The sequence below is a fragment of the Ursus arctos genome, unplaced genomic scaffold, assembly GCF_023065955.2.
Source record: "Ursus arctos isolate Adak ecotype North America unplaced genomic scaffold, UrsArc2.0 scaffold_13, whole genome shotgun sequence".
NCBI lineage: Eukaryota > Metazoa > Chordata > Mammalia > Carnivora > Ursidae > Ursus > Ursus arctos.
The window spans coordinates 52,637,974-52,661,923 of record NW_026622797.1 but is presented as its reverse complement, the minus strand read 5'-3'; the positions used below and the strand labels follow the sequence as shown (position 1 = coordinate 52,661,923).

The 23,950-nt window shown below is 42.8% G+C and overlaps 1 protein-coding gene across 3 annotated transcripts; it reads left to right on the top strand.

Moving 5' to 3' along the window:
- PRDM1 (PR/SET domain 1) lies at positions 1-22,649 on the top strand. 3 transcript variants are annotated; one of them, XM_026511720.4, is made up of 7 exons: positions 1-417; positions 2,037-2,276; positions 8,892-9,011; positions 12,359-12,611; positions 17,588-18,687; positions 19,127-19,255; positions 19,640-22,649. In XM_026511720.4, exons 1-7 carry the CDS (start codon positions 376-378, stop codon positions 20,210-20,212), a joined length of 2,457 nt encoding a protein of 818 aa, XP_026367505.1. In that variant the 5' UTR covers positions 1-375; the 3' UTR covers positions 20,213-22,649. The 3 variants fall into 3 exon arrangements, with proteins under 3 accessions (XP_026367505.1, XP_057167143.1, XP_057167144.1); XM_057311160.1 differs by lacking the exon at positions 1-417 and adding an exon at positions 424-1,707; XM_057311161.1 differs by lacking the exons at positions 1-417; positions 2,037-2,276; positions 8,892-9,011 and adding an exon at positions 9,022-11,250.
- The last annotated feature ends 1,301 nt before the right edge of the window (positions 22,650-23,950 follow it).

Below are 23,950 nucleotides of genomic sequence, written 5' to 3'. Positions count from 1 at the left end.
AGCTCTGGGCAGCTCGCGATCTGGGGGAAAGCCCTGGGCTGAGCTCTCGGCGCGGCTCCGGCGAGTCCAGGTGTGGCCACGCCCCCCTTCAGCAGCTGGTGGGAGTGAATCAGACGAATGGGAAATCTGCAGCAGGGAGGGGAAAGGAGCCTCCGGTCTGGTTAACACAGACTGAAAGTGCTGCGGTGACACTCAGCCCTCCAGTGCTGCGGAGAGGCAGAGCAGCGCGGCACCTGTCCGCCGCGGAGAGCCGGGACGCGGGCGCCGGGGCGGCCGTAGAAAAGGAGGGACGGCCGAGGTGCGCGTCAGTCCTCAGCCCGCGAGGGGACGCGGAGGAAATGTGGACTGTGTAGAGATGCGCGACACTTCTCTCAGATGTTGGATATTTGCTTGGAAAAGCGTGTGGGTACGACCTTGGTAAGGAACTTGATCTTGTTTTTAATTCTGAATTGATCAGAAATTGTTGTTGTTGTTGTTGTTAGCGTAGTCGCAGTAGAAACCAGAACTCCTTCTGCTTTAGGGCTCTTAGAACTGTCAAGCATTTATAAGACTTTTTCCTTATGAATCATTAACCCTTTCAGTTCGAGGCATAATTGTCAATTCATTGAAATTTCGGTAGTGGCTCCTGCCCACCCCCGTCAACAAAGTGACTTCTCCGAGTTGGCTTCATTTTAAAATTTTGCTTTATTTTAACATTTATTTGGCATCATGACTCTACATGTTAGAACAAAATAAAAACAAGCAAGTTTGTCTAAATCGTCACTCAGGAAAGACAACTTTGCATCTGACTTCTTTTTAAAAGGCCATCGTATTCAGGGAAGAAAAGAATGAAAACCACTTTGAAGGACTTGTACGGAGAGCTGTGTTTACATTCTAAGGGGGACACGTTCTTACATGGAAATGATACCCATGTCCCTACTTTTTATCAAACATCGTATGGGAAAGCGTTGCAGAAGTTGTTTACCTTTTTTCCTCTTTGGAAAGCACTTTTCCTGAGTGTGAGGGGGGATTTGCGGGAACATCCTTATCCGTTTACAAGTGGAAGCAAGAGCCTGTCCTCTGAGTCTTCTATATTTGTTATAACTTTAGTTACAGTAAACTGAAGCACATCAGTGACTTCTGGGAATTTGTACACTTTCAGATTTAAGTGGAAAGTGCTATTTGTAGCTGAGGGCTCCTAAAGGAATTCTCTCCAGGGAATGCTATTGAACAGTTTTATGCTTTGTTTTTGCTTTTTCAGTTTGGCGTGAGATGCCCACCAGTCAAAGGAGACTGCCAGGAGTAGTCCCCCTTTGCCCATTTTTCCTCCTCTTTTTCCTGTGCTCCCAAACCGTTTCTGAAAAGCTGCAGCTCAGGGATGCTGGCAGGATGCAACCCTTTCAGTCTTCCCTGTGAGAGGATGAAAGGGAGCGCGCAGCAGAGGAGGGGGGGCGGCGAGTTGTTTTGAAAGTTGTTTTGCGTTGGGAGCTGGTGGGAAAGTTCAGTCTTCCCCATTTGGAAAAGGCCGGCTGGGTTCCGCTCCTGCCCCACACGCGCTTTCCATTTTTAGCTTCATTCAGAGGCAGACAGAGCTCCTTCCTCTTCCTCTCCTTGTTTGTGACACTTTTCTGAGGCAGCTTTTCCACAGCGCTGAGGGTCTGGCGGCCATGACCCCAGGAGTTCTGGGACCTAGGCCTGAGCGCCCGCAGCATTCTTCTGCTGGGAGAGGTAAAGCCGGGATTGTTCGGAGGTGGTTCTTTTTTCTTTTTTCTTTTTTTTCCTCCTTTCCTCCCCCAGTGAGTTTGCCACACTCCTTTCTTTCTTTCTTTCTTTCTTTCTTTCTTTCTTTCTTTCTTTCTTAAGAACTAAGTAAGAGCAGCATTTTAAAACCTTGCTTCGCCAAGGCAGTCTTCTTTATACGGCTTTTTGGCTCTTGCTCAACTGTACCAGGCACTCTGCATCTGCTTTTCAAGTCTTCAGACTACTGTATTAGTCATAGCCTCTCGGTCGGAGCCACAGGACAATGGGGATTAAAGGCCTTTTCCCGTCTCTTCCAGGCTGCCCCAAAGTGTAGCTCCAGCGCTGTGAGGTTTCCAGGGTTCCCCGACGGGACCATGAAAATGGACATGGAGGACGCCGATATGACGCTCTGGACAGAGGCCGAGTTTGAAGAGAAGTGTACCTATATCGTGAACGACCACCCCTGGGATTGCGGCGCCGACGGAGGGACGGCAGTTCAGGCAGAGGCATCCCTACCCAGGAATCTGCTTTTCAAATATGCCACAAACAGCAAAGAGGTAAGCCTCTGGCTTCTTGCTGAAGAAGACTGGCACCTGACGCCAAATCTCCCTACTGCTTGCCCTTGCGACCTCCTAGTTCCGTGAGAATCCGTAAGCATCAGTAAATAATTGATTACTTAATTCACTTCTTCCATTGCTTTCTCTGTCCCTAAGTCCTTCTCATTTCCTCCAGCCCTCAACTGTTCCATCCTAATTAGCAAACAGTTAAATCTTTTGGCAAGCTGACACCTCTTGGCAAAGCCCAACGGCAGCACAAGGTGGGCGAACTTGCCAGCAACCTTCGAGAAAGCCACTGCCCACCCTGGCCTCGCTGACCCTGGACCTCCAGGTGTACCGTGGCTTTTGAGGGAGAAAACTTTCTTAGAAAAAAAAGTTCTTCATGTTTCTTTTGTCTCCTTTTGGTCATTAGATGGCTTTATTCTTTTTAATGAGCCAGCTTTATTAGCTGGGTTTCTAAAATTGTTCTCAAAACCTTGACGTGTTTATGAACTGAAGTGATGGTATAAGCCAAGAGGTTCGTGTCAAAGTGTCCTCTGCCTGGATGACTTCAGAGCTACCCACTGTTTATCTGCGGCAGCTCCTTGGCTCTGGCTGGGCTGGCAGGCCGATTCCTTATTGGCCTCTGAAGTGGGTACACTCTTTGTTGTTTCAAAGGGGCTGGAAACCCAAACTTGGAACGAGCAAAGGATTTGTGTTTACCCTTTTATATAACGATTATAGCTAGGCGTGATGTTTAGCTGTGAAATAACTTGCAGAACCACCTCTTGTTTTGAGAATTCAGCTACTGCAGTAGTCCCTACTAGTCTCTACAGCGGAGCTGAGTTGAGGGAATTGACCCCCCAACAGACTTCCCACCACCAGGACTACCAGAGGTCACTGTCATTTCTGTTGCTGCCTTCAGCAAGAAGTGATTCCTTGCCGTAGGAATCCATGACTTGATGCTGGGACTATTCATTAGAGCCATGTCAGATCACTTTTCCTTCTTCCCCAAGGAACAGTATTTGAAGGAGTCGGGGGAGCCTGTTGTTTGGGAAATACTTTGTCTCTTTCCTGTTTGTGTGTCTGAGTTCAGTGTTTTTGGTGAGGGGGAGACACAGCTGTCTAAAATTAAATAGAGCAGCTCTGCTTTGAGTTTCATTAAAGCTTAACTTTTTTTTTTTCCTGCTGGAAGAATAGAGGCAGATTTTATAAAAAACAAAATTTAAATTGTAGCTGTACATGAACATTAACGAACAATTTAACCCCAGAGGTCGGCCCTTAATTACACCTCTTTCTGAGAGTAACACTCTTTTCAGTAGAAAGCCTCATAATGCGTGGCCCGTGGAATCAATGTAGGATTTGTTTGGCTATTTAAGGTTTGGCTGTGGCTTTAGAAGGTGTAGTGTGTTTTTCCCCATATCACATTTGACCAAATAGTGGTGTGTTCCCAGGGTTCATTTGTGCCGTGTTGCCCTGTCGTGCCCAGTGGACTGAAATAAAGACCTCTATTCTATGGGTCATCTTTTTGCCTTTTCGTCCTATAATGTTCTTATCTCTGTTCAGCTCTTAGCTTGTTTTTCGATTTCCAACATTCTACTTAAAATCATAGCTAAATAAAGTAGTGCCTTCGGATCATTAGTCCAAGGTTCAGAAAGACAGTCAGTTACCCAAGATGTGGAGTTAGAAGCCCGAGGCAGGACTAGGAGCAAAGTTCTTCTGACTTCCCCAGTCAGTGCTTCTTTGATTATGCTGCACTGGCCCCTCTTGGTGTCACTGTGGTTTTATTTATCGTCTTTACATCTTTCAGGCCGATCCTTTATTAAGCTTGCTTGGTTTTTTTTTTTTTCCTCTGAACATATAACTTCCTATTTCAGTATGTTCATACAGTGCCTTGTATCCCTAAAGCGGGTCCTTCAAAACTAACCTAATAAGAGATCAGGGTCCTCCTGTTCTATTTCCCCATATTTTATTTAACTAAAACATTGAGTAACACATCTCCTGTTCCTAATCATAAAAGCAACCAGGAAGCCACCTCGAATGTAATGCCGTCTTACACTTATTCTGGAATTTGTACCTATTTTTCTGTTTCTTTCTCCTACCTTTCTGCACTTTGGGAAAGGACAGCTCCCTTACGGACGTGAAAGCGTCACATGCAAGTGAGCCATTGAGGGTGTGATTCCTGAAAGCCAGTTCTCAAACAGAAACCTTCAGGATGGATGAAATGTTTACACTGACATTATTCGGTTAGTTCTTTCAGTCGCACCAGCCATGGAAAGAGGGGGAAAAAAGCCTCTCTATATGGGGTTTTTATCTCACTGGTTGATCTTGCCCTTCTTTATATGTTTTCATTTAAGTAACAGAAGATGTTACACTGTGTACTGTTGTGCTGACATACTTGGGGATTTTTTTTAAACAAGACCATTTTTCATTATGAATTTGTGCTATGTGTCAGCACCTTTTTTTTTCTTTTGGTTTAAAAACAAAACATACGAACCAAATTTCTGATCTCGACCCTCATTTTTAGATTTGGTTTAGAATCATTCTGCACCTTTAATGAGCCTGTTCTTACTTCCTATTTCCAGAATTCAAACCAAATATAGACATACTATTCAAAACTTTTAAAACCTTTTTTAACTGAGGGGTTATTCTTTTAGGGGGGATTTTCCCCTTGTCCTCCTGAAATAATCTTTTGTGAATACATGAATACAGACAGATCAATTTAAACAGTTATATTTTAGAAGCAGTGGCCTGTATCGAGTTTGCTTATATTCAAGAGGCACGGTGGCTCTAAGTCTGACCTCCGAGAGTCATGTGGTGATAAACATCAGACCAATGATGGGGACTCACCGAATGTCTATTTTGATTGAAGTCCATTATTAACTCAAGCCATCTGTAAAAAGTATCTCTCTATAACATGCAATTCCCTCTTCTTCCTACTGCCTTTTATTTGTGAGGCAATGTAGCAAGGCATTTCCCTGTTTCCTTTAATATAAAGATAATTAAGGAGGAAATCTTCCAAAAACATCTCCATCCATCCCACTCCCTTTAAAAAAAAAAAAAAAATGAAGTGAATTACAAGCTAAAGTCTTAGTCCAGAACAGAGTTCTCGTCATCTCAATGCAAATATCCTTGTATTCAAAATAGAATTTTAATCGAATAAGTCATTTTTATGGGGGTGGATTCGGGGAGGGGAAGAGATAGCTAGTAATTAAAATCATCTTAATGTAATTTGGGATGAGGATGCTCATACCACATTTAAACCTGAATAATGTTTCTGCTTAAAGGCCTCTGCTATGTGTGTGTTTGTAGATCCCCTAAAGGAGGAATTGCTTTAAAAAAAAATACCAAGTTCATATTCTCCTTGATATCAGACTTAAATTCAGCAACCCCCATCCTAAGTTGTGAAATCTTCATTTTTGTACAATGAAAAACAAGCCCTTTTTTTGTCTGGAAGGCTCAGACATCAGGGTGTGTGCTCTAACTGAGGCCACTGACAGAGACAGATCTGCCCAAGTGGTGGAAGGGCTTGTGGGGCGGCAAGAGAGGAGGGAAGCAAGTGTGGAGGCCAGGGTCTTCTCCCAGATAGGGTTATGGAAGGCACACAGACAGCAGCCTGCCCCTAGTAATAATTCTTTAGGACCCTGGTCAGTTCCTGTGAAGTTTCCTTCTTGAGCTCAGGTGAACACATTCTTAATTAGTCTTTTTAGCACTGTGAAGCCCAAGGCACAGCCAGATTCCTCTGTCTCGCGTGCTTGCTCCAGGGGTAGAATGTTGTTGGCTAAGATTCACATCTGGATCTTTCTGGGGCAAGAGGGAGACTAGGACTTGGTCTTCCACTTCCCATTAAAAACAACCTTGGTTCCTATTCCCCCTCCACAGTTACCCAGCGGAGCGCTGTAATCTTAGAATTGCAGCTCCTATGTCCTCTTTGAATAATGTCTCAGACATGGATTTGAGATGAAGGTATTTATCCTGTACTAAAGTGCTGGGCTAGGAATGGATAGAGATGGTATTTAAGCTATACAATTCCTTCCAGCCTTGAAATTCTATTATTTTGTGTCTCTGTGTATCCACTTTATGTGCGTTTATGTGTTCCCGATAGCTCTGTGTATAATGGAACTGAAAATAATAGGTTTCTGTCCCACTTGTAAAGATAATCTAATATTGAGTCTCTTTGGCTCTTTTTTTTTTTCTTTTAATTATGAAATACTCACCACAGTAAGTGTAGGTTCTTTTATTTGTTTGGGGCTTGAGGATTTTCATAGACTTCTCTTCCACCACAGACCCTCCTCTTTTTAATTGTTCTTCTGTCTTGCCTACTTAATTGCCTTTGTAAGGTTATAGATGGTAAGTACTGTCCTCAGGCTTCCTCAGTGACTTGCTTATAGTTGTTCTCAAATAGGTGCTGGGTGGTTACTTCTGCCAATTCTTTTGTAGAAATAAGATTCAGGTCGATTTCTTTTTGGCCATAAGAAAGTCTTGTGTGTTTTCTTAGTGTAAGATTGATAGATGAGAACCAAGAGGCCTATTGGTTTAAAAAAAAGAGGAATTCGGAAGAAAAAAAACCTGACCTCAATGTAATGGTACTTGTTGGTAATCAAGCTCTGACTCCCAAGACACTGCCTGCAAGAGACTATAATTTAAAACAAAGTTGATGAACCAGTTGAGTACCTTTCTTTAAATTACTGCTTTAAAGTGGATATGTTGAAAATATCAACTGCTAATTATTGGCTCACCAACAAATGACATTATTTGTTTTTCCTGTTTGTCATTTTAATATTATGGAATAATCACTCGAATGTGAATGCCAAATGATTTGTGTCACAGAAGTCAATTCCATGAATTTTTCAAATTATTTAGGTTCAATAATGTATCATAAATAATGAGCCTCTGCATAAGTAAGTCTACTTAAGCTTTAGTACATATTTTTATCTCAAAACTGCTCTGAGCTTCTCCTGTCCCCAGTTTTACTGCCAGCAAATACCAGTAACGATGAACGATGAACGGTATTGAAAGGGCACGTAGGTGTAAATGAAGGCAGAGGAGGGGGATGAGGCGAACATCTGCTTTTGTCAGCTCTGCCAGAAATTCGTAAAGTACCAAAAATAACGCTTTAGTTCACAACCTTGTTTCAACTTGTGCTAGGTGTAGGAAATTTTCTTTTTCTTTCTTTCTTTTTCTTTTCTTTTTTCTTTTCTTTTCTCTTCTCTTTTCTTTTCTTTCTTTTCTTTTCTTTTCTTTCTTTCTTTGTCTTCTTTCTTTCTTTTTTTCTGTCTTCCCAGTCTGGGTATGCTCCACTGGCTTGTATATTGAATACTAAATTGCTAAAAAAACCAAAAAACAAAAAATATTGATTGATAAGAAATGTAAATGAGAAAGATTGGAGTGTACTTATTCCATATCCATTTGGAGATGTACTTATTCCATATCCATTTAAACAGGTTTTAAGTTCTTGATGAGATTTATTGACATATCACTGTGTGTCACAACCAAAATCTGAGATTGCACGGTGCACATTTATTGATACATGTATTTGGACCTACCACGGCAGGTCCACAATTATACAGGAGCCATCAGACTTAGTAAAACCTGGAAGCAAATATTCTCTTTTACCTCCCCTCTTGGTCCGTTTTGGTAAGGTATCCAATAAGTAATTTGTAGGTAATTTTGGACAAAAAATAAAATAAAAATGAGAAAGTGACTGAATAAAAACCGACACAAAACTGTAACTGCAAAATGTTGCAGAGGACTACTTACAGAGGAGTTCTTTTGAATAGTGATGAATTGCTTCCTGATTCGTGGTTGGTGATTTTTTTTCACTCCCTTAAAGAAATTTACGATCAAGGAGGAACTGGCATAGTTAACATGTTTCTTTAGCAAGGCCCTAGTGTGATACATCCAGTCTGAGAAGGTCATTTCCTCAGATCTTAGAACCCACAGCTCTCAGAACCCACAGCTCCCCTCAGTATAAATTCCATTTCAAAGGATGACTTTTGACCACTGTTGAGTAGAAGATGCTAGGGGAGAACAAAGTTGCTTGAAAGATCTTTCTTCTATTAAAGAGAACTTATAAGCTATGAAAAAAAAAAAAAACCTCATCTGGAATGAAAAAAAATATAATGTGTTTTGCTTCTGGTTCCTTAGGTCTTTGTGGAACAACCAAAGAGCATTATTTTGGTTTCTGAGGTTAAAACTATTTTATTCCCCTCAAGCATGCTGTGTTTATGGTTTGATGAAGAAGGAGAAATAAGAAACTAGGAGCAGGCTGTAATAGTTTAATCTTGACCATTTAATTCTGCAGTATCTGATTCTAAAATCAGATAAAACAGAATGGCTACCCTCTCTGTTCTTCTAGTATGAAAAGTAATAATAAAAATGAAAAAGTCACCAGAGTAATCCTTTAGACTATTTTAATGCTTGGTTGGGTATTTGCTTGTGATCTGGGAGCTTAAAAGATGCTTTCCCCTTAAGATGAAGCTTGTTGTTAAGATTATGTTGGCACCATTGATATCTGCTCTCCATGTCATAATTTTGTCACTGTTGGTTGTATTATCACTTGACAATTCGATTCAACAAAAACGTCAGTTAATATTTCACAGTTGACATAATTATTTCATGTTTTATCCCCTTTAGGTTATCGGAGTGGTGAGTAAAGAATACATACCAAAGGGAACACGTTTTGGACCTCTAATAGGTGAAATCTACACCAGTGATACTGTTCCCAAGAACGCCAACAGGATATATTTCTGGCGGGTAAGTAGGGAACATTTTTTCAGATTCCTTAAGAATTAAGGAAAAAGATGGAGCCAGAATTGCTGGGTCACTTCCTTTTTCAACCTGTACTGGGGCTAACCACAACTATTCAGGGCCCCTGTGGACACAGGGAGTTGTAAGCAAATGGGATTGAAACTGGTTGATTGTTTGGCTCTAGAAATGCAGCCTGTAGGTGATTAGGGATGGAGATATGGACTGTATGTGAATCTTAATTTTTGCAATTCATTAGAGCTTTGTGATGAAAGGAAACAGTTTGCTGCTTGCTTCAAGGGTAGGTTCATTTGCATTTCTCTGCAAGGAAGTAGTAATGAGTCACCAAGCCTTAGATTTCACCCCTTCTTGATTTCTTGCTGAGTTAACTTTAATTGAATGGAAGAGTAATCGTAAATGAATTAGCTTGAAAATAAATGCCGTTAAGGAAGGATGGGTAGAAGATGCCACTAGGGGAATGGAGATGACTGGGACTGGTCTTGCATCTGCATCAGAAAACTGTTGGGTTTGACAGTTTGTGCATTACTCCCATAGCATAAGGGAAGTGCTTACAATCATGTGAGAGCATAAACGTCTGGCTAATACAATGTCCTTTGGGATATCAGGATTAGAAAGGACCTCAACGATGAACTAATAGATGGAGTTTTTGAATAAAGGACCCTGAATTAGAAAGGAACAGAGACAAAAATTAGACTGTTTTCCATCTTCCCATAGATCTCTCTAGGATATTCACTTTTCTCAATTAGAAAAGAAGGACATGCTTACTAAATTTAAAAGTAATTTTTTAATACATACTTGCATAAAATATACATGACTACCAGGGAACCATTATTTGAATTCTTTTGAGAAACAGCTGCATGGTAACAACAAGAACTGGATTATACTTACTTTGGCCAGTTTTTACCTACCATGCTTATATCTTTTGGAGAAGTATCTTTATAAAAGACTTCTATTTGGGGGATCATTCAGAAGCTGTTCCATAGAAACAGGATTTTTTTTTTTTTAATCCAGGAAGTTTTGTTTTTTAGAACTTTATTTTACTATTTTCCAAACAAGAGAAAGCACTAAGAATTGTGTGCTCACAATTTTTATTTAATAATTACACATGCTTAAAATATATTTACTTTGTGACATACAGTGGGCAAAATGTCAGTGAGTGCATTTTTGCCTTTATTGCCAATAAAGTCTTCTCAGAAGCGAGCCACAGAGGTGTGTAATTCTTGGAGTCAAAAGTCTGAATTAACGCAATCCAGCATGAGACTTTTTAATGCATGATCATTTTTTAAAACGGCAAGAAATACCTAAGAACCTGCTATCTCTGTCCCAGTTCCCTGGTTCATTAACGATTCACCCTAAGTAACTGAAACGCTTTCCTTGGGAGGACTTATTTGAATCAGTCTTTCACATACAGAGGATATCGTAGGAGAAAACTCCCCACATGTTGTTAAAAGCATCCTGATTTTGCTGGCAGGAATATGAACATCTGTTGTAAGGAAAGAAAAAGTTTCATGCAAATTACACAGTCAAAGAAGAGTAGGGATGTTCAAGTTGAGAAACCAGTGACATTTCTTGTAACTGTACTATGAGTCAGCACATTTTTTAATCTTCCTGATAATATATGGCAGTGTAGTGAGGTGAGAAGGAGCAGTGTTCATTTGACGTACGCATTATTTTATTTTCGTGTGTGTGTGTACGTATGACTTCATGGCACAAACGTTTCTGTTTTTAAATGAGGATACAGTAAATCGTAATCCAGGGAAGGCTGACTGGAATCCCACACCCGTAGCTTTAGAAAGCAGTCTCCGCCCAGCGAAGAGTACAGAACGATGGAACCCCATGTTCCTGGAAGTTTGCACATCAGAGTAAACAAACTTGAAAACCCCTCTTGATAGCAGAATTCACCCAGCCTTGTTCCATTTTCTCTTAACAAAACACACCGCAAAAGCTCTCACAAGCTGCTTTGATGAAGCCACATGTATTTCCCCCTTCACAATTTACAGGAAGTTACTCTTAAAAGAAAGTGATTCTGGTGTTTACTGCCCGTGTTAAAGGGACAGAGTTCCTTTTTGTTTCTGATAACGTGTGAGTGAAATACAGACACGATTTATAGAGTATCACAGTCAGTATGTGACTAGGAACAAAGCCATAACCTGCTGTCCGGTTAGAGCAAAATTTCTGCTACGAACAGTGCCCTACTACTTGAAGACGACAAGTTGCAGATAACCAGGTATTGATTGTAGACGGATAAGGAAATTTCTTAAGTCTGAAGAAAAAGTGGTACACCTTAAAAAGAGGGAGAGAGAAACTTTCCGTGGTAGGGTGAGGAGTTTGTTTATAAAGTAGTTGCAGCAAGACTGTATGTTTTAATTTTTCATATTCTTACCTCTGCCTTTTTACCAACTGTAGCCTAAGTGCATCTGTTAACCAGAAGTACTATTACTGGGAGGCAAACTTTGAATTGTTCCTTATGCGTTGCCTTTAAAGAACAACACAGTTTCTTCCTGTTCTTTTTCGAAAAACACATGCCTATGACTCTGTGAGTGGTGTTTTAGCCAACCACCTTACAGATAAGAGGGTTCCCTCTTCCCTCCTTGGCTTAAAAGAGAAGTGCAAGGCTGAACATGTTTATCAAGAGGAAAAGTGACTTCTTAGTCGACTGTCAAATCCTGGCTTCTGTCCCGGTGTTCACTTTGTTATGGCAGGTGAAGTTCACCTTTGCCCCACCCAGTGTTTCCACAAAAAGGCAGGGTTCCAAGTATTCATATGAACAAGTGTTACTTCTGGACTTGGAGGCTTGGGGGTGGAGGATGTTTGCATAGTTGAAGCCTTGGGCGGGGGTGTAGGAAACGGCAAGTACAGAGGCCATAGAAAAAGTTGAGAGACTCAGTTTGACGTATTCGGTTGGCTTGGTCTTCTACCCAGTGACTCAAAGCATTCAAAGTCAGCATAATCGGAACTAAAGTTAGTAGCTTCGCCCATTTGCCGCTCACGGCTGTAGCAAAAGTAATACTCCCTGGTGGTTTGATCCGTCCGAGGCAGCTCCTTAAATGAAATGTGGTGTTTCGTTCTTCTGTCATTTTTCCCCAAACACGAAAAGATGATAAAACTGAAATGGAAAAGGTAACTGACAAAGTGTGCCTTACCTGTTTCCGTCCTGATTTCTGCTGATTCAAGACTACTCTGGCTAAACCGATTTCATTCTTTTTCTAAGTGGGCAACAGGGAATGAGAACTCACACGCGGGACTTGCCGTGTTTATTCTTAGAGGTGCCGGGGAAGTTTTCCCTTGCTTTGGGGCTGACTTTCTTTTACACGTCTGTCTTTTCATTTGGACAGATCTATTCCAGAGGCGAGCTTCTCCACTTCATCGATGGCTTTAATGAGGAGAAAAGCAACTGGATGCGCTATGTGAATCCGGCGCACTCTGCCCGGGAGCAAAATCTGGCTGCGTGTCAGAACGGGATGAACATCTACTTCTACACCATTAAGCCCATCCCTGCCAACCAGGAGCTTCTTGTGTGGTATTGTCGGGACTTTGCAGAGAGGCTTCACTACCCTTATCCCGGAGAGCTGACAATGATGAATCTCAGTAAGTGGATTATAGAACAAAAAAATAAATAAATAAAAAATGCCAGTAATGTCAGTTCTGCCCCTAGGAGCTAATAACATGTTTAATTATATGGCTTCATTTGTTGGGTCAAGTAGGTGGCTTTCAACAAGGGACGAGGAAAAGGGAAAAAATGTGTTTTAGTCCCTGTTCCCCATTATGAAACCTGATTGTGTAAAATATTAAAAGCTATTTTGAGTGTTTAATTCAGAAAGTTACAGGAAGAAATATATGTCCAATTCTAATCTTTCCAAAAGGGGGCAGGTAGGAGTATAAAAGGGATTGGTCCTGACATGCCTAGTATATAAGGTAGAGCCCTTGTTTGTGGTGATCTGTTGGTGCTTATAAATGTGTGTCGGAGTATTGTAGAGATGTATTTTGGGTTGTCAACGTGTGGTCTGATGTAGAACATATCAGATTGTTTCTCGAAAAACTCACAGCTATACTTTTTAAAATATTATTCTAAGTGGATAACTCTAAAGATTTTATATCGTAGCTTCCTTCTTGAAGGCAAAAGCCTAATTATCTAACCTCTTGAACACTATTACAGTAGCCAGCTATCACTTTATTTTAACAAATTCTCTGTTCTTTAGGTTAATAAGCTTTTACTTTTTTATTTGGTTGAAGTTAGTGTCAAAACCCCTCTGCAAAGGGCTACCTCCTTTTAGTCATTTTCAAGTCATCTCCGGGAACAATTTAAGAATGACCATAAAACTCCAATCTGTTGTAATTATGGTTGTGTGTTCTTGGTTAGACTGCTACGTTTTAAGGAAGTTTTTAACATTAGATCCTTTTGGTGTAAAAGTTTTGGCATCTAAATTTTTGAAATTTTTGTAACTTTTTGTTTTGATATGATTTCAAACTTAAGGAAAAGTTGCAAAAATAATACAAAGAATTCCCAGATACTTTTTACCCAGATTCACCAATTGTTGATAACGCAGTCTTCTTTGCTTTATCTGAAGGCTCAGTTGTTTTAGTTTTCATTTCTACCTTTGAAACATTTGGAATGAATGTTAATTTTAACATAAATTAGAATTTTGACTTCAACTTTAGGACCAATTAACAAACCCATTACCCGTCAGGGGTAAGGGCAGGATAAGCCAACCCTGCAGCTAGTTGTTGCTTACTTGATCTCCCTACGATCTCAATATTGTATTTGCAGTCTTCTGAAAAGCTGGGACAATAAAAGCTTATGAATCTCTCTCTCCGGATCACCTTTCAAGTTTGCATTCGTGGTCCTCTCTCTCTCTCACACAAACACACACACTCAGCACACCCTTGAGCTTTAGGAAGAGGTCTTGGAATAATTGGGAACAAGCCGGCTTCCAACATGAGCATGAGGGATGAATCAGGTCGTGACCAAAGGTGTCAGTTCTTTTCCCTCACGTCTCTTCCGAGCTCCTAAGAGTCTGCCATACGCGCTGAGCATCCCAGGAGCCATTCAGCTATTTTGGCATCTGCACGTGCCAGGCCCACCGCGCAGGGCTTGGTGGTAAAAGACAGCTTATATTCTAGCAGAGCCTTTCACAGGAAGACGTGCTGCTTCTTCCTGACTTTCTCAGCATTGCAAGTCACTTGTTTTTGAGGGTCTCTTTACATTCCTTGAGCTTCATCATTCATGGATTCAGAGAAAGACCTTGGTTGGTTTTTTTGTTTTTTCAAACAGTAACTCCATTGGAAGTAACCTATCCCAGTGACTTTGTTTCGTGGATTCAGAGAAAGACCTTGGTTGTGTTTTTTTGTTTTTTTTTCCCAAACTGTAACCCCATTTGAAGTGACCCATCCCAGTGACTTTGCACCAACCATGAAGAAGCTTTTTCACCTACATCCTTCACCCGGTGTGGTTTCAAAGGCCCTGCATTTTTATTCCCCGAAAAAAAGGCTTTGCACAGTATTTAAGATTTAAGTGCTTATTCTCTGTGTTTAGAGCAACTTCCTTGTATACTGTGAAATGACACTTTTGTTTCCACAAATGTCCCTTTTTATTTATGCAGACTTTTTTTTCTAAATGGCGGCTTAACATTTTCAGGGGCCCTTTCTTTGTCCAGTATTCATAGGAAAGAAGGAGAGTGAACAAATAACCAGTCACATTAAGCCAAGACTCCTGCTGCCAATTGTGAAACCAGTTGTCTTAGGTGTGGTAACTGATGATTGAGCCTCTGATCAGGAAAATTTCCACTCTTTCATCAGGCCTAATAGGTAGATTGTGTCTTCAAATGAGTTGTGTTGGGTTTCCATGCTTCAAGCACAATAGAGGTCTGTGCCAGAATCTCCATGAGGACTTTAAATGGCAGTGATGGTTCAATTGGTAGAATTTTGAGAAGAGATTCGAATTAAACTGAGGTAAAAATAATAAGGAGCCAGAAATCACAAATTGGCATTTTTTAAAAAAACAAAAGGAGTAGAAACTATTAAATTTAACTCATACCCCTCCCAAGTTTTTTGGTATTTTTTTCCTATGTATCTAACCAACCCATCTAGAAAACAGTTGACCAAATTATAGACTTCTAAATGTTAATCTGCTTTCTCAGTTTCAGTTGAAAACAGACTTTGTTTTGCCTACTGCAGAACTTCTAGGTTCTTTCTTGTAGTCTTGGGGGTTCTTATTATAGATCGAAAATGTGAGTCGGCATAATTAAGCCATTCAGAGCCTTCAGAAGCAGTTCACTCTTGAAATGACTCCGTCCGCCTACAGCCATTTAAGATTTAAGAACAAAAACAGATCTTGATTTTCTTCTTCATGTTAACTCAAGCTGCTGCTGAGTGGGAGAGTCAGAAATGACACCAGCTCTACTGATTACTCAGCTGCTGAAGGATGATTTTTTAAAATGTACCTTCACATAGATTCCATGACTTCCACCTTAGAATATCTTTGGGGGCTAACGTTTCCCTCTTGATATTGTTTTGGAGGAAGATAGAAATTTATATCTATGGAGCATAAGAGATACCAAACATTGATTGTGGATTTACTATATGCTGGGCCCTGTGCTAAGTATTTTGCATAGAAAATTATAGATTCTGACTTTCTGTTTGTTGGCCCAGTCATTAGCTTTGTTTTTAGTTTAATAATCGAATTATTAAGGTACCTAGTGAGAACACCTGACTAAATAGGAGGGACGGTGCTACTGATGGAAGCGCGCTTCTTGCTTATGGTCTTAATCTGTTGAACTTTAGAACCAAGAGAGTATTGAAGCCACTGGAAAAATTACGAGACTGAGGTGTAATTTGCCACATGAAAATGGTGAAGTTTCTGTGCGTTTTCTGAGGGTGCCATCTTTTTTTAAATGTGGGCCTACAAGGGTGCCTCCAGATTGTTCTTTTTCACCTCCATAAAATTCCTTCCTGTGGCTGTGAGATGCCTCGCCTATCAGTTTCCCAACTTAGTTGTCTCTCTTCCTTTACCATTTCAGCTTTAAAAAACAAAAGTGACAATTTGAACTTCCTGCCTGCTGGGCCTCACTGAAAGACTGATATTGGCCCGATAAGGGGTTATTTATTTTGGTTTAGCGGCTTCAGAAATCCCTCTCCCTCAACAAGCTTTCCATCACTGCCCCCATCAGCATCTTCCCTGATAGTGTCTTGGCTGTGTTTATTCTGGGGCTGCTGGCTCACCCGGGAGTAACTGATAACAGCTAGCAGGAGATAACATTCTCCGAGGGCCTCTCAAACTGGAATCGAATCCCTCAAGCCTGTCAGTCCAGAGAATGGATTTGAAGAGTTCAGAATCTGGACTTCCACAGAGTTCATTTCTAGACCTATCAGATATCAAGCCTGGAGTGCTTTCTCAGTGAAATCAAACAGAAACTTTTTTTTTTTTTGAGACAAGGAATGATACTTTTACAGAGGCTTCAGCATGGTCCCCCAAACCTGTCCCCTTCCGGTGCTGAAGCCAAGAGCTCCCCTGCCTCCCAAGGCATCTGCACACATGGCTGGCTCATGCCTTCAACCTACTCCTGCTTGTGGGGCAGCTGTTCAGTTGGAGTGATTGTCCTCTGATAACCAGAGCTCCAGCGAAGCAGCATATGTTTTACTTTTGATTTCCAGGGAAGGCCGAGCGGGGAGTTTTTGGTGTTCCTGCACTGACTGGTGTTTTCCCAAAGGCCTCGTTTGTTCCTTGTGTTTGGAGGGGCAGGGCTGGTGATGGCCTGGAGAGTCTGGAACCGTCCTCATCGCTGCTGTTTCTAAATAGTGTATTTACCGAGTAATAATATAGAATAAATGCTTTCATCTTAGCTGCCTGTTTTCTTTGGTGCTCTAAGTAATTGAACTGGCTCGGGAAGTGCCTGTTGTGGTTTGGCAGAGATGAGTATGTCACGCCTTGTGATTCCAGGGGACAGCATTGCTGGGAGCCTGGTTAGACCAGACAGAACCTTGGTGCCATTCTTGTGTTGTCAGCAACTTGAGGGGAAGGGGTGGCATCCACTTTGCTAATCTATTTGGCATAGGCAGCTTGAACAGAGTTTTATCAAATTCATATTAAACAAGAATCGAGGCAAAAACTGATGACTGCTTGTTACTTGAAATGAGTCTTAATCTTTCACATCTAGTTCGCAGGGTGTGCTGATTTCCTTTCGGTACACTGTGAACATCAGAATGACTTTTATTAACCTCTGACACCCCCACCCCAGGATTTTTCCACCCCATTTTAATGGAAGCTCTCCTGTTCTAGCTTGAACAGCACTTTTCCATCATACGGTTTTTACTAGTAGAAACAAAATAATCCAGACGGTGCTCTTCATTCAAGATGTTGTCACTGTCCCCGTTTTGCCCAGAAGGAAATGGAGCGGTGTGTTTGAGCGAGTGGCCCCGAGCCCTCTAGAATGAGAGGGCGTTGAGAAGCCAGGTGTGTCTCGCTTGTGGCCAGCTGGCGCTCAGGTTTTCTCAAGGAGAGAGCAGCTTTGGCAATTTCACTTCAGTTCTCTATAACCCTTTGAGTAACCGTCCTTTCTGTATTTCAGCACAAACCCAGAGCCATCCAAAGCAGCCCAGCACTGAGAAAAATGAACTGTGCCCCAAGAATGTCCCAAAGAGAGAATACAGCGTGAAAGAAATCCTGAAATTGGACTCCCACCCCTCCAAAGGAAAGGACTGTTACCGTTCCAACATTTCACCCTTCGCTTCAGAAAAGGAGGCTGACGACTTCCGAAAAAACGGGAGCCCCGAAATGCCCTTCTACCCTCGGGTGGTTTACCCCATCCGGGCCCCTCTGCCAGAGGACTTTTTGAAAGCCTATGGGATGGAGAGGCCTACCTACATCACTCACTCCCCCATCCCGTCCTCCACGACCCCGAGCCCCTCGGCGAGAAGCAGCCCCGACCAAAGCCTCAAAAGCTGCAGCCCGCACAGCAGCCCGGGGAACACGGTGTCGCCCCTGGCGCCCTGCCCTCCAGACCACCGGGACTCCTACGCCTACTTGAACGCCCCCTACGGCCCCGAAGGCTTGGGCTCCTACCCCGGGTACGCGCCAGCCCCGCACCTGCCCCCGGCCTTCATCCCGTCCTACAATGCCCACTACCCCAAGTTCCTTCTGCCCCCCTACGGCGTGAATTGCAACGGCCTGGGCGCCGTGGGCAACATGGGCGGCGTGGGCAACCTGAGCCTCTTCCCCAGGCTGTACCCGGTCTACGGGAGCCTCCTGGGCGGCGGCGGCCTGCCCCACCCCCTGCTCAGCCCAGCCTCCCTGCCCAGCTCGCTGCCCTCGGACGGGGCCCGCAGGCCGCTGCAGCCCGACCACGCGCGCGAGGTGCTCGTCCCGGCGCCGCACAGTGCCTTCTCCCTCCCCGGGGCGGCCGCCAGCATGAAGGACAGGGCGAGCAGCCCCACCAGCGGGTCGCCCACGGCCGGCACGGCCGCCTCGGCGGAGCACGTGGTGCAGCCCAAAGCTACCTCAGCGGCGCTGGCGGCCCCCGGCAGTGACGAAGCCATGAATCTCATTAAAAACAAAAGAAATATGACCGGCTACAAGACACTGCCGTACCCCCTGAAGAAGCAGAATGGCAAGATTAAGTATGAATGCAACGTTTGCGCCAAGACGTTCGGCCAGCTCTCAAACCTGAAGGTAGGCCTCGCAGCGGGCGCAGCCGGCGGTGCGCGTGCGCGGCGGTGCGGCTCGCTCGGCGCGGTGAGGCGGCGCTTTTGCGACAGTGTGAGCCTCGGGCCGGGAGTAGTCGATTGGGGAGGGGGGGGGCTTTGCTGTTGCCATTTCCGGCTGTGTGACTTCCGACTAACTACTTCTCATTGGAGTTTCTTCAGAATAATGGAGATGTGGGGTTTGGGCTGCAAGATCAGTTTAAAGCCCTGCTGGCCTGTGATTTCTGTTCCTTTGGCTCAACCAAAACGAAGCGTTCTGAAAACATTGGGGCTCTGTTTGTTCGGGTTAAGCTTTAACTTGATGGTTCTCTTAAGATGTCTGCATCATAAATGCCTGAGTTCTTGAGCAAAATGTGAGGTCTCCCCACCGACTGAGAGCAGGGCTAACGCACGTGGCTTCTTTCCAGGTCCACCTCAGAGTGCACAGCGGAGAACGGCCTTTCAAATGCCAGACTTGCAACAAGGGCTTTACTCAGCTTGCCCACCTGCAGAAACACTACCTGGTACACACGGGAGAGAAGCCACACGAATGCCAGGTGGGCAGTGTTTTCTGGTAGAAATTTTAACCTTTGTAGAAAATGTCCCAGAAGCGGTCTCCCCGTGTCATAGAGCCCACAGTTTAAACCAACACAGGAATTCTGCCTGGCCACGGGCTGGTAGCCCTGTACCTGCTGATGAGCAGAGATGATGACACAGCCAGCTTCCAGTGGGTGGAAAATGGCAGGAGGAAGTAAACACCTCCTCGTGTGCAGTGTGCCCACATCGCCCTGTTTGCTTAATGCCACACCATAGGTGCCACGGGGAGGCTTCTCGTCTCACAGGTTGCTGGGCATTGGTATGTAAGCTTGCCCTTCCCACTGGCAGCTCTTAATTCTCTGCTCTTCCCGTCTCCCGTCTCTGCCCTCTTGCCCACACTGTAGGTTTGCCACAAGCGATTTAGCAGCACCAGCAATCTCAAGACCCACCTGCGACTCCACTCTGGAGAGAAACCTTACCAGTGCAAGGTGTGCCCTGCCAAATTCACCCAGTTTGTGCACCTGAAACTCCACAAGCGCCTACACACCCGGGAGCGGCCCCACAAGTGTGCCCATTGCCACAAGAGCTACATCCATCTCTGCAGCCTCAAGGTCCACCTGAAGGGGAACTGTCCCGTGGCCCCAGCCACGGGGATGCCTTTGGAGGATCTGACCCGGATCAACGAAGAAATCGAGAAGTTTGACATCAGTGACAATGCCGACCGGCTCGAGGACATGGAGGACAACATCGATGTGACCTCTGTGGTGGAGAAAGAAATTCTGGCTGTGGTCAGAAAAGAGAAAGAAGAAACTGGCCTGAAAGTGTCTTTGCAAAGAAACATGGGGAATGGACTCCTCTCAGGGTGTAGCCTTTATGAGTCATCAGACCCATCCCTCATGAAGTTGGCTCACAGCAACCCACTACCTCTGGGGCCTGTAAAGGTCAAACAGGAAACAGTTGAACCAATGGATCCTTAAGATTTTCAGAAAACAAAAAGTGTTTTAGTTTTGTTTCTTAACTTATGACTTGGCAAGTCAGGGTGCCTGTAGCAAATGCTTGTACATAATTCCAGTTCTGCAAAGCTCTCCTGACGGCAGATGGTTTCCCCTCACCTCTCTGGAATTAAAGAAGGAACTCCAAAGTTACCGAAATCTCAGGGTATAAATGAGGCAAAGACAATATATATACATATTATATATACTTATTTACACCCCCATCTATATATTTGAACCTGTGTATTTTGAATATTTGTGTGGATATGTTTGCATAGCCTTCCCATTGCTAAGACTATTGCCTAGCCATAATTATTTTTTCAATGATAATCCTTCATAATTTATTATACAATTTATCATTCAAAAAGCAATAATTAAAAAAGTTTACAATGACTGGAAAAATTCCTTGTAATTTGAGTTATAAATGTTATATTTTTGTCTTGTGGCCATTCTTTGTAGATAATTTCTGCACATCTGTTTAAGTACCTACGATTTAGTAAACAAATACATTACTTCAGTTGACCTCCCTCTATAATAATGGTTTGGAAATGAGGTTTGGTATTGCCAAAGTTAGACAGTTGGTGTGTTAACTCATTAGATCTGTCATTTGAACAGCATTGTATAACTTGGAGGGAAATGTGTGCAGAATTACCCAGTAATAACTTCAGTAGAAGAAACAAGAAAGGGAATCTTATATATTTCTGTGGATAGTTCAGATTCTTTTCCCCCTAGCCACGGATTTACCAGAAAGGAGACAAGAAGGCTTTGCCAACCCCCTTTCTCTCCAAAAAGCAGGGTCACCCCACCCCCAGGGTCACATGGCCATTCAGAGTGGTCACGTGACCTTTGCATCCCAATGTATTATCTGAAAATGTGAATAAGACAAAATGCCATGTTTAAAACCACTGCAAAATATTCCCAAAGCACAGGTGGTTTTGTATGTGTGAGGTTTGGGGGCTTGAGTCTGGGTGTTGTTTCTGTTATTGGGGTTTTTTTTGTTGTTGTTATGTCAAAATTGCACAACCATGGTGCTCTACCAGGAAGGATTTGAGGTAGATAGGCTCAGGCCACACTTTAAAAACAAAAACAAAAACAAAAAAATGAAAAACGGGTATTCTTGTTGTCTTAGGGTAAAAGCAGGCAATGCACATTCCTATCCCCAACACATCAATTGTATTTTGTTCTGTAAAACTCAGATTTTCCTCAGTATTTGTGTTTTTACATTTTATGGTTAATTTAATTAAAGATGAAAGGGCATTGCAAAGCTGTTCAACAACAATTACCTCATTGAGTGTGTCCAGTAGTGCAGGAAGTGATGTCTTATCTAATGATTTGCTACTCTAGAGGAGAAACCCAAGTGTGCTCCGGAAAGATAGAATGTGTGCCATTCTGTCTTTTACTCTGCTAAGCCCAAAGATTACATGTCAGCATTCAAGGTGTAGCAAAGAATGATGTATATTTATAAATCTATTTATACCACTATACCATGTGTATATATAATATATTTATAACCACTTAAATTGTGAGCCAAACCATGTAAAAGAACCTACCTTTCCCAAGGGCAAAAAGAAAAATCCTTTCTGAGGCTTTGCTTAACACTTGATGACCTCACTATCACATTGGTGAGCTTGGGCACCTCCTTGCTATTGTAAGAGACCCCAAAACCTTGGTGCAAAGATGGGGACTGCATAACAACCAGGGAGAGGGAGATTCACCATCTTGCACCAGGAAGGGCAGTTGAAGATGGCTTTCTTTTTGTTTTGCCACATTATGATTATGTGGTCACACCCAAGTCACGGAAATAAAGTCCCATTACTCCCTTTACCATTGTTAATTTTTCTCTCTCTTCCTCTCCTTCCTTCCTAACTGATGCATCACTAATCAGTCTGGTTTCTATATTCAGCCTTTTATTGATGGCGACTACTGTCAACCTGCAGTAAAGAACGAACTAAGAGAATCCAGGGAAACCTCAGAGCCTTACTGATCTGTTCCTCTAAGTGTTAAAACTGACAATTTTGTATGGATCAGTGCTGTACCAACACAGTCCTTATTTGTAGGTAAACCAAAGCATCGCACACTGACATTGACACCAAATACTTTTTGGTTCTGCTCATTTGTTCTCTTCTTTTCCCTTCTGTGCTTTCTTATTTGTGGGAATTTTTACGAAGACCCGCGTGGCTTGAGACTTCTTGATTCTCTTTACCATTTGACTTTCCCTCGTAGGCCTCTTACATGTGAATGTTGAGCCCACAATCAACAGTGGTTTTTATTTTTTTCCTCTAATCAAAGTTAAAACTGACCAAAGTTATTGGCTTTTTACTTTGCTAGAACAACAAACTATCTTATGTTTACGTACTGGTTTACATTGTTATTTATGTGCAAATTGTCAAAATGTAAATTAAATATAAATGTTCATGCTTTACCAACGTTTGTCTAGTGTCTTCAGTGAAGGGCCAGTGAAGCGACATGTTAGGGAACACTTCCGAACACGACAGTGTTTGCCTCTCTCCTGCCCCGCCCACCGTCCCCAGCAGCAGCGAGTCCCGCATCCCCCACCTCCATTGGGGACCACTCTTGGGAATGATCTGAATTGTTGATCTGTTTTCTCTCGTAAGTGAACAGTTTAAGATTTTTCAATTATGAGCTATAAAAGTGTTCTCTAGGGAAAGCATTTCAAATATTAGTAATGGATTTTGTTTGTCTGTTTTACTCTATTGACAGGGTTGGGGTGGTGAGGAGGTAAGGAAGACTTGGATCCTTAGCCTTCCTACCTCATGGCAGCATGTACATGGTGTGTGTGTGTGTGTGTGTGTGTGTGTGTGTGTAAACCCAACTGACTCAGGGGTGAGGAGTCCTGAGGAAAACTTGAGTTGAGGAGCGACACTTGGCCCGGTGAGGACGACGTTTCCGCTTCCGTAGCTAACACTGAGCATGCCGCAGGGAATAAGCTCTCCCGTGCTTCTGCATAGTCTTCCTGCTCTACATCCCATGGTATTTTTTTCCCTTCACATCTTAGCTCGGAAAGTAGATCTGCCACTTGTTCATTTAAAGTGAATTTCAAGACAGCTGTTGTTTTACCAGAATCTGGGCATTGTGAGGGTGAAACCCAGAGACATGCTGGAATGGCCATGCAGTCCCAGCTGTCATGTGGTGGGGAAGGGTCTATTTGCTTGTCCATGGAGGTCCAGAAACTAACCTGTCTCCAGGTACAAATACATTTGAGTCTCGTTTGGTAGATACGAATAGGAGATGTTTTTAGAAAACTTAATGTCCTCAATGAAAAAAATCTAAAAGTCCCTTACAAATAGTGTTCGTGCTTGCCATGTCGTCTATTACCAAGTTCATGGTTCCATGTTCATGCTGGCCGCATGTTAGGAATAGTGCGCCTTCTTACATTTGGATACTCGAAACTGCCCAATGTTTTTTTTTTTTCCCTTCATGTTTCTTCTTTATATTCACTTAAACATCTGTGCCAAGAATTTGAAATGCTGCCAACATGTAACTGTGGAGTTAAGAAAACCAGAACCCCATTGTCATAAACGTGCCAAATGGTGCTGGTTGCACTACTAAATTCTACAGAACCGTTGTGGTAATAATTTTTCAAAACAAAGCCCAATAAGATTCAGAGTGTAACAGTTACTACCATAAATCATAGTTCTTTACTTGGCAAAGCATGCCTTTTTTTTTCTTGAGAGTTCTGTATCTTGGGAACTCTTGTGGACT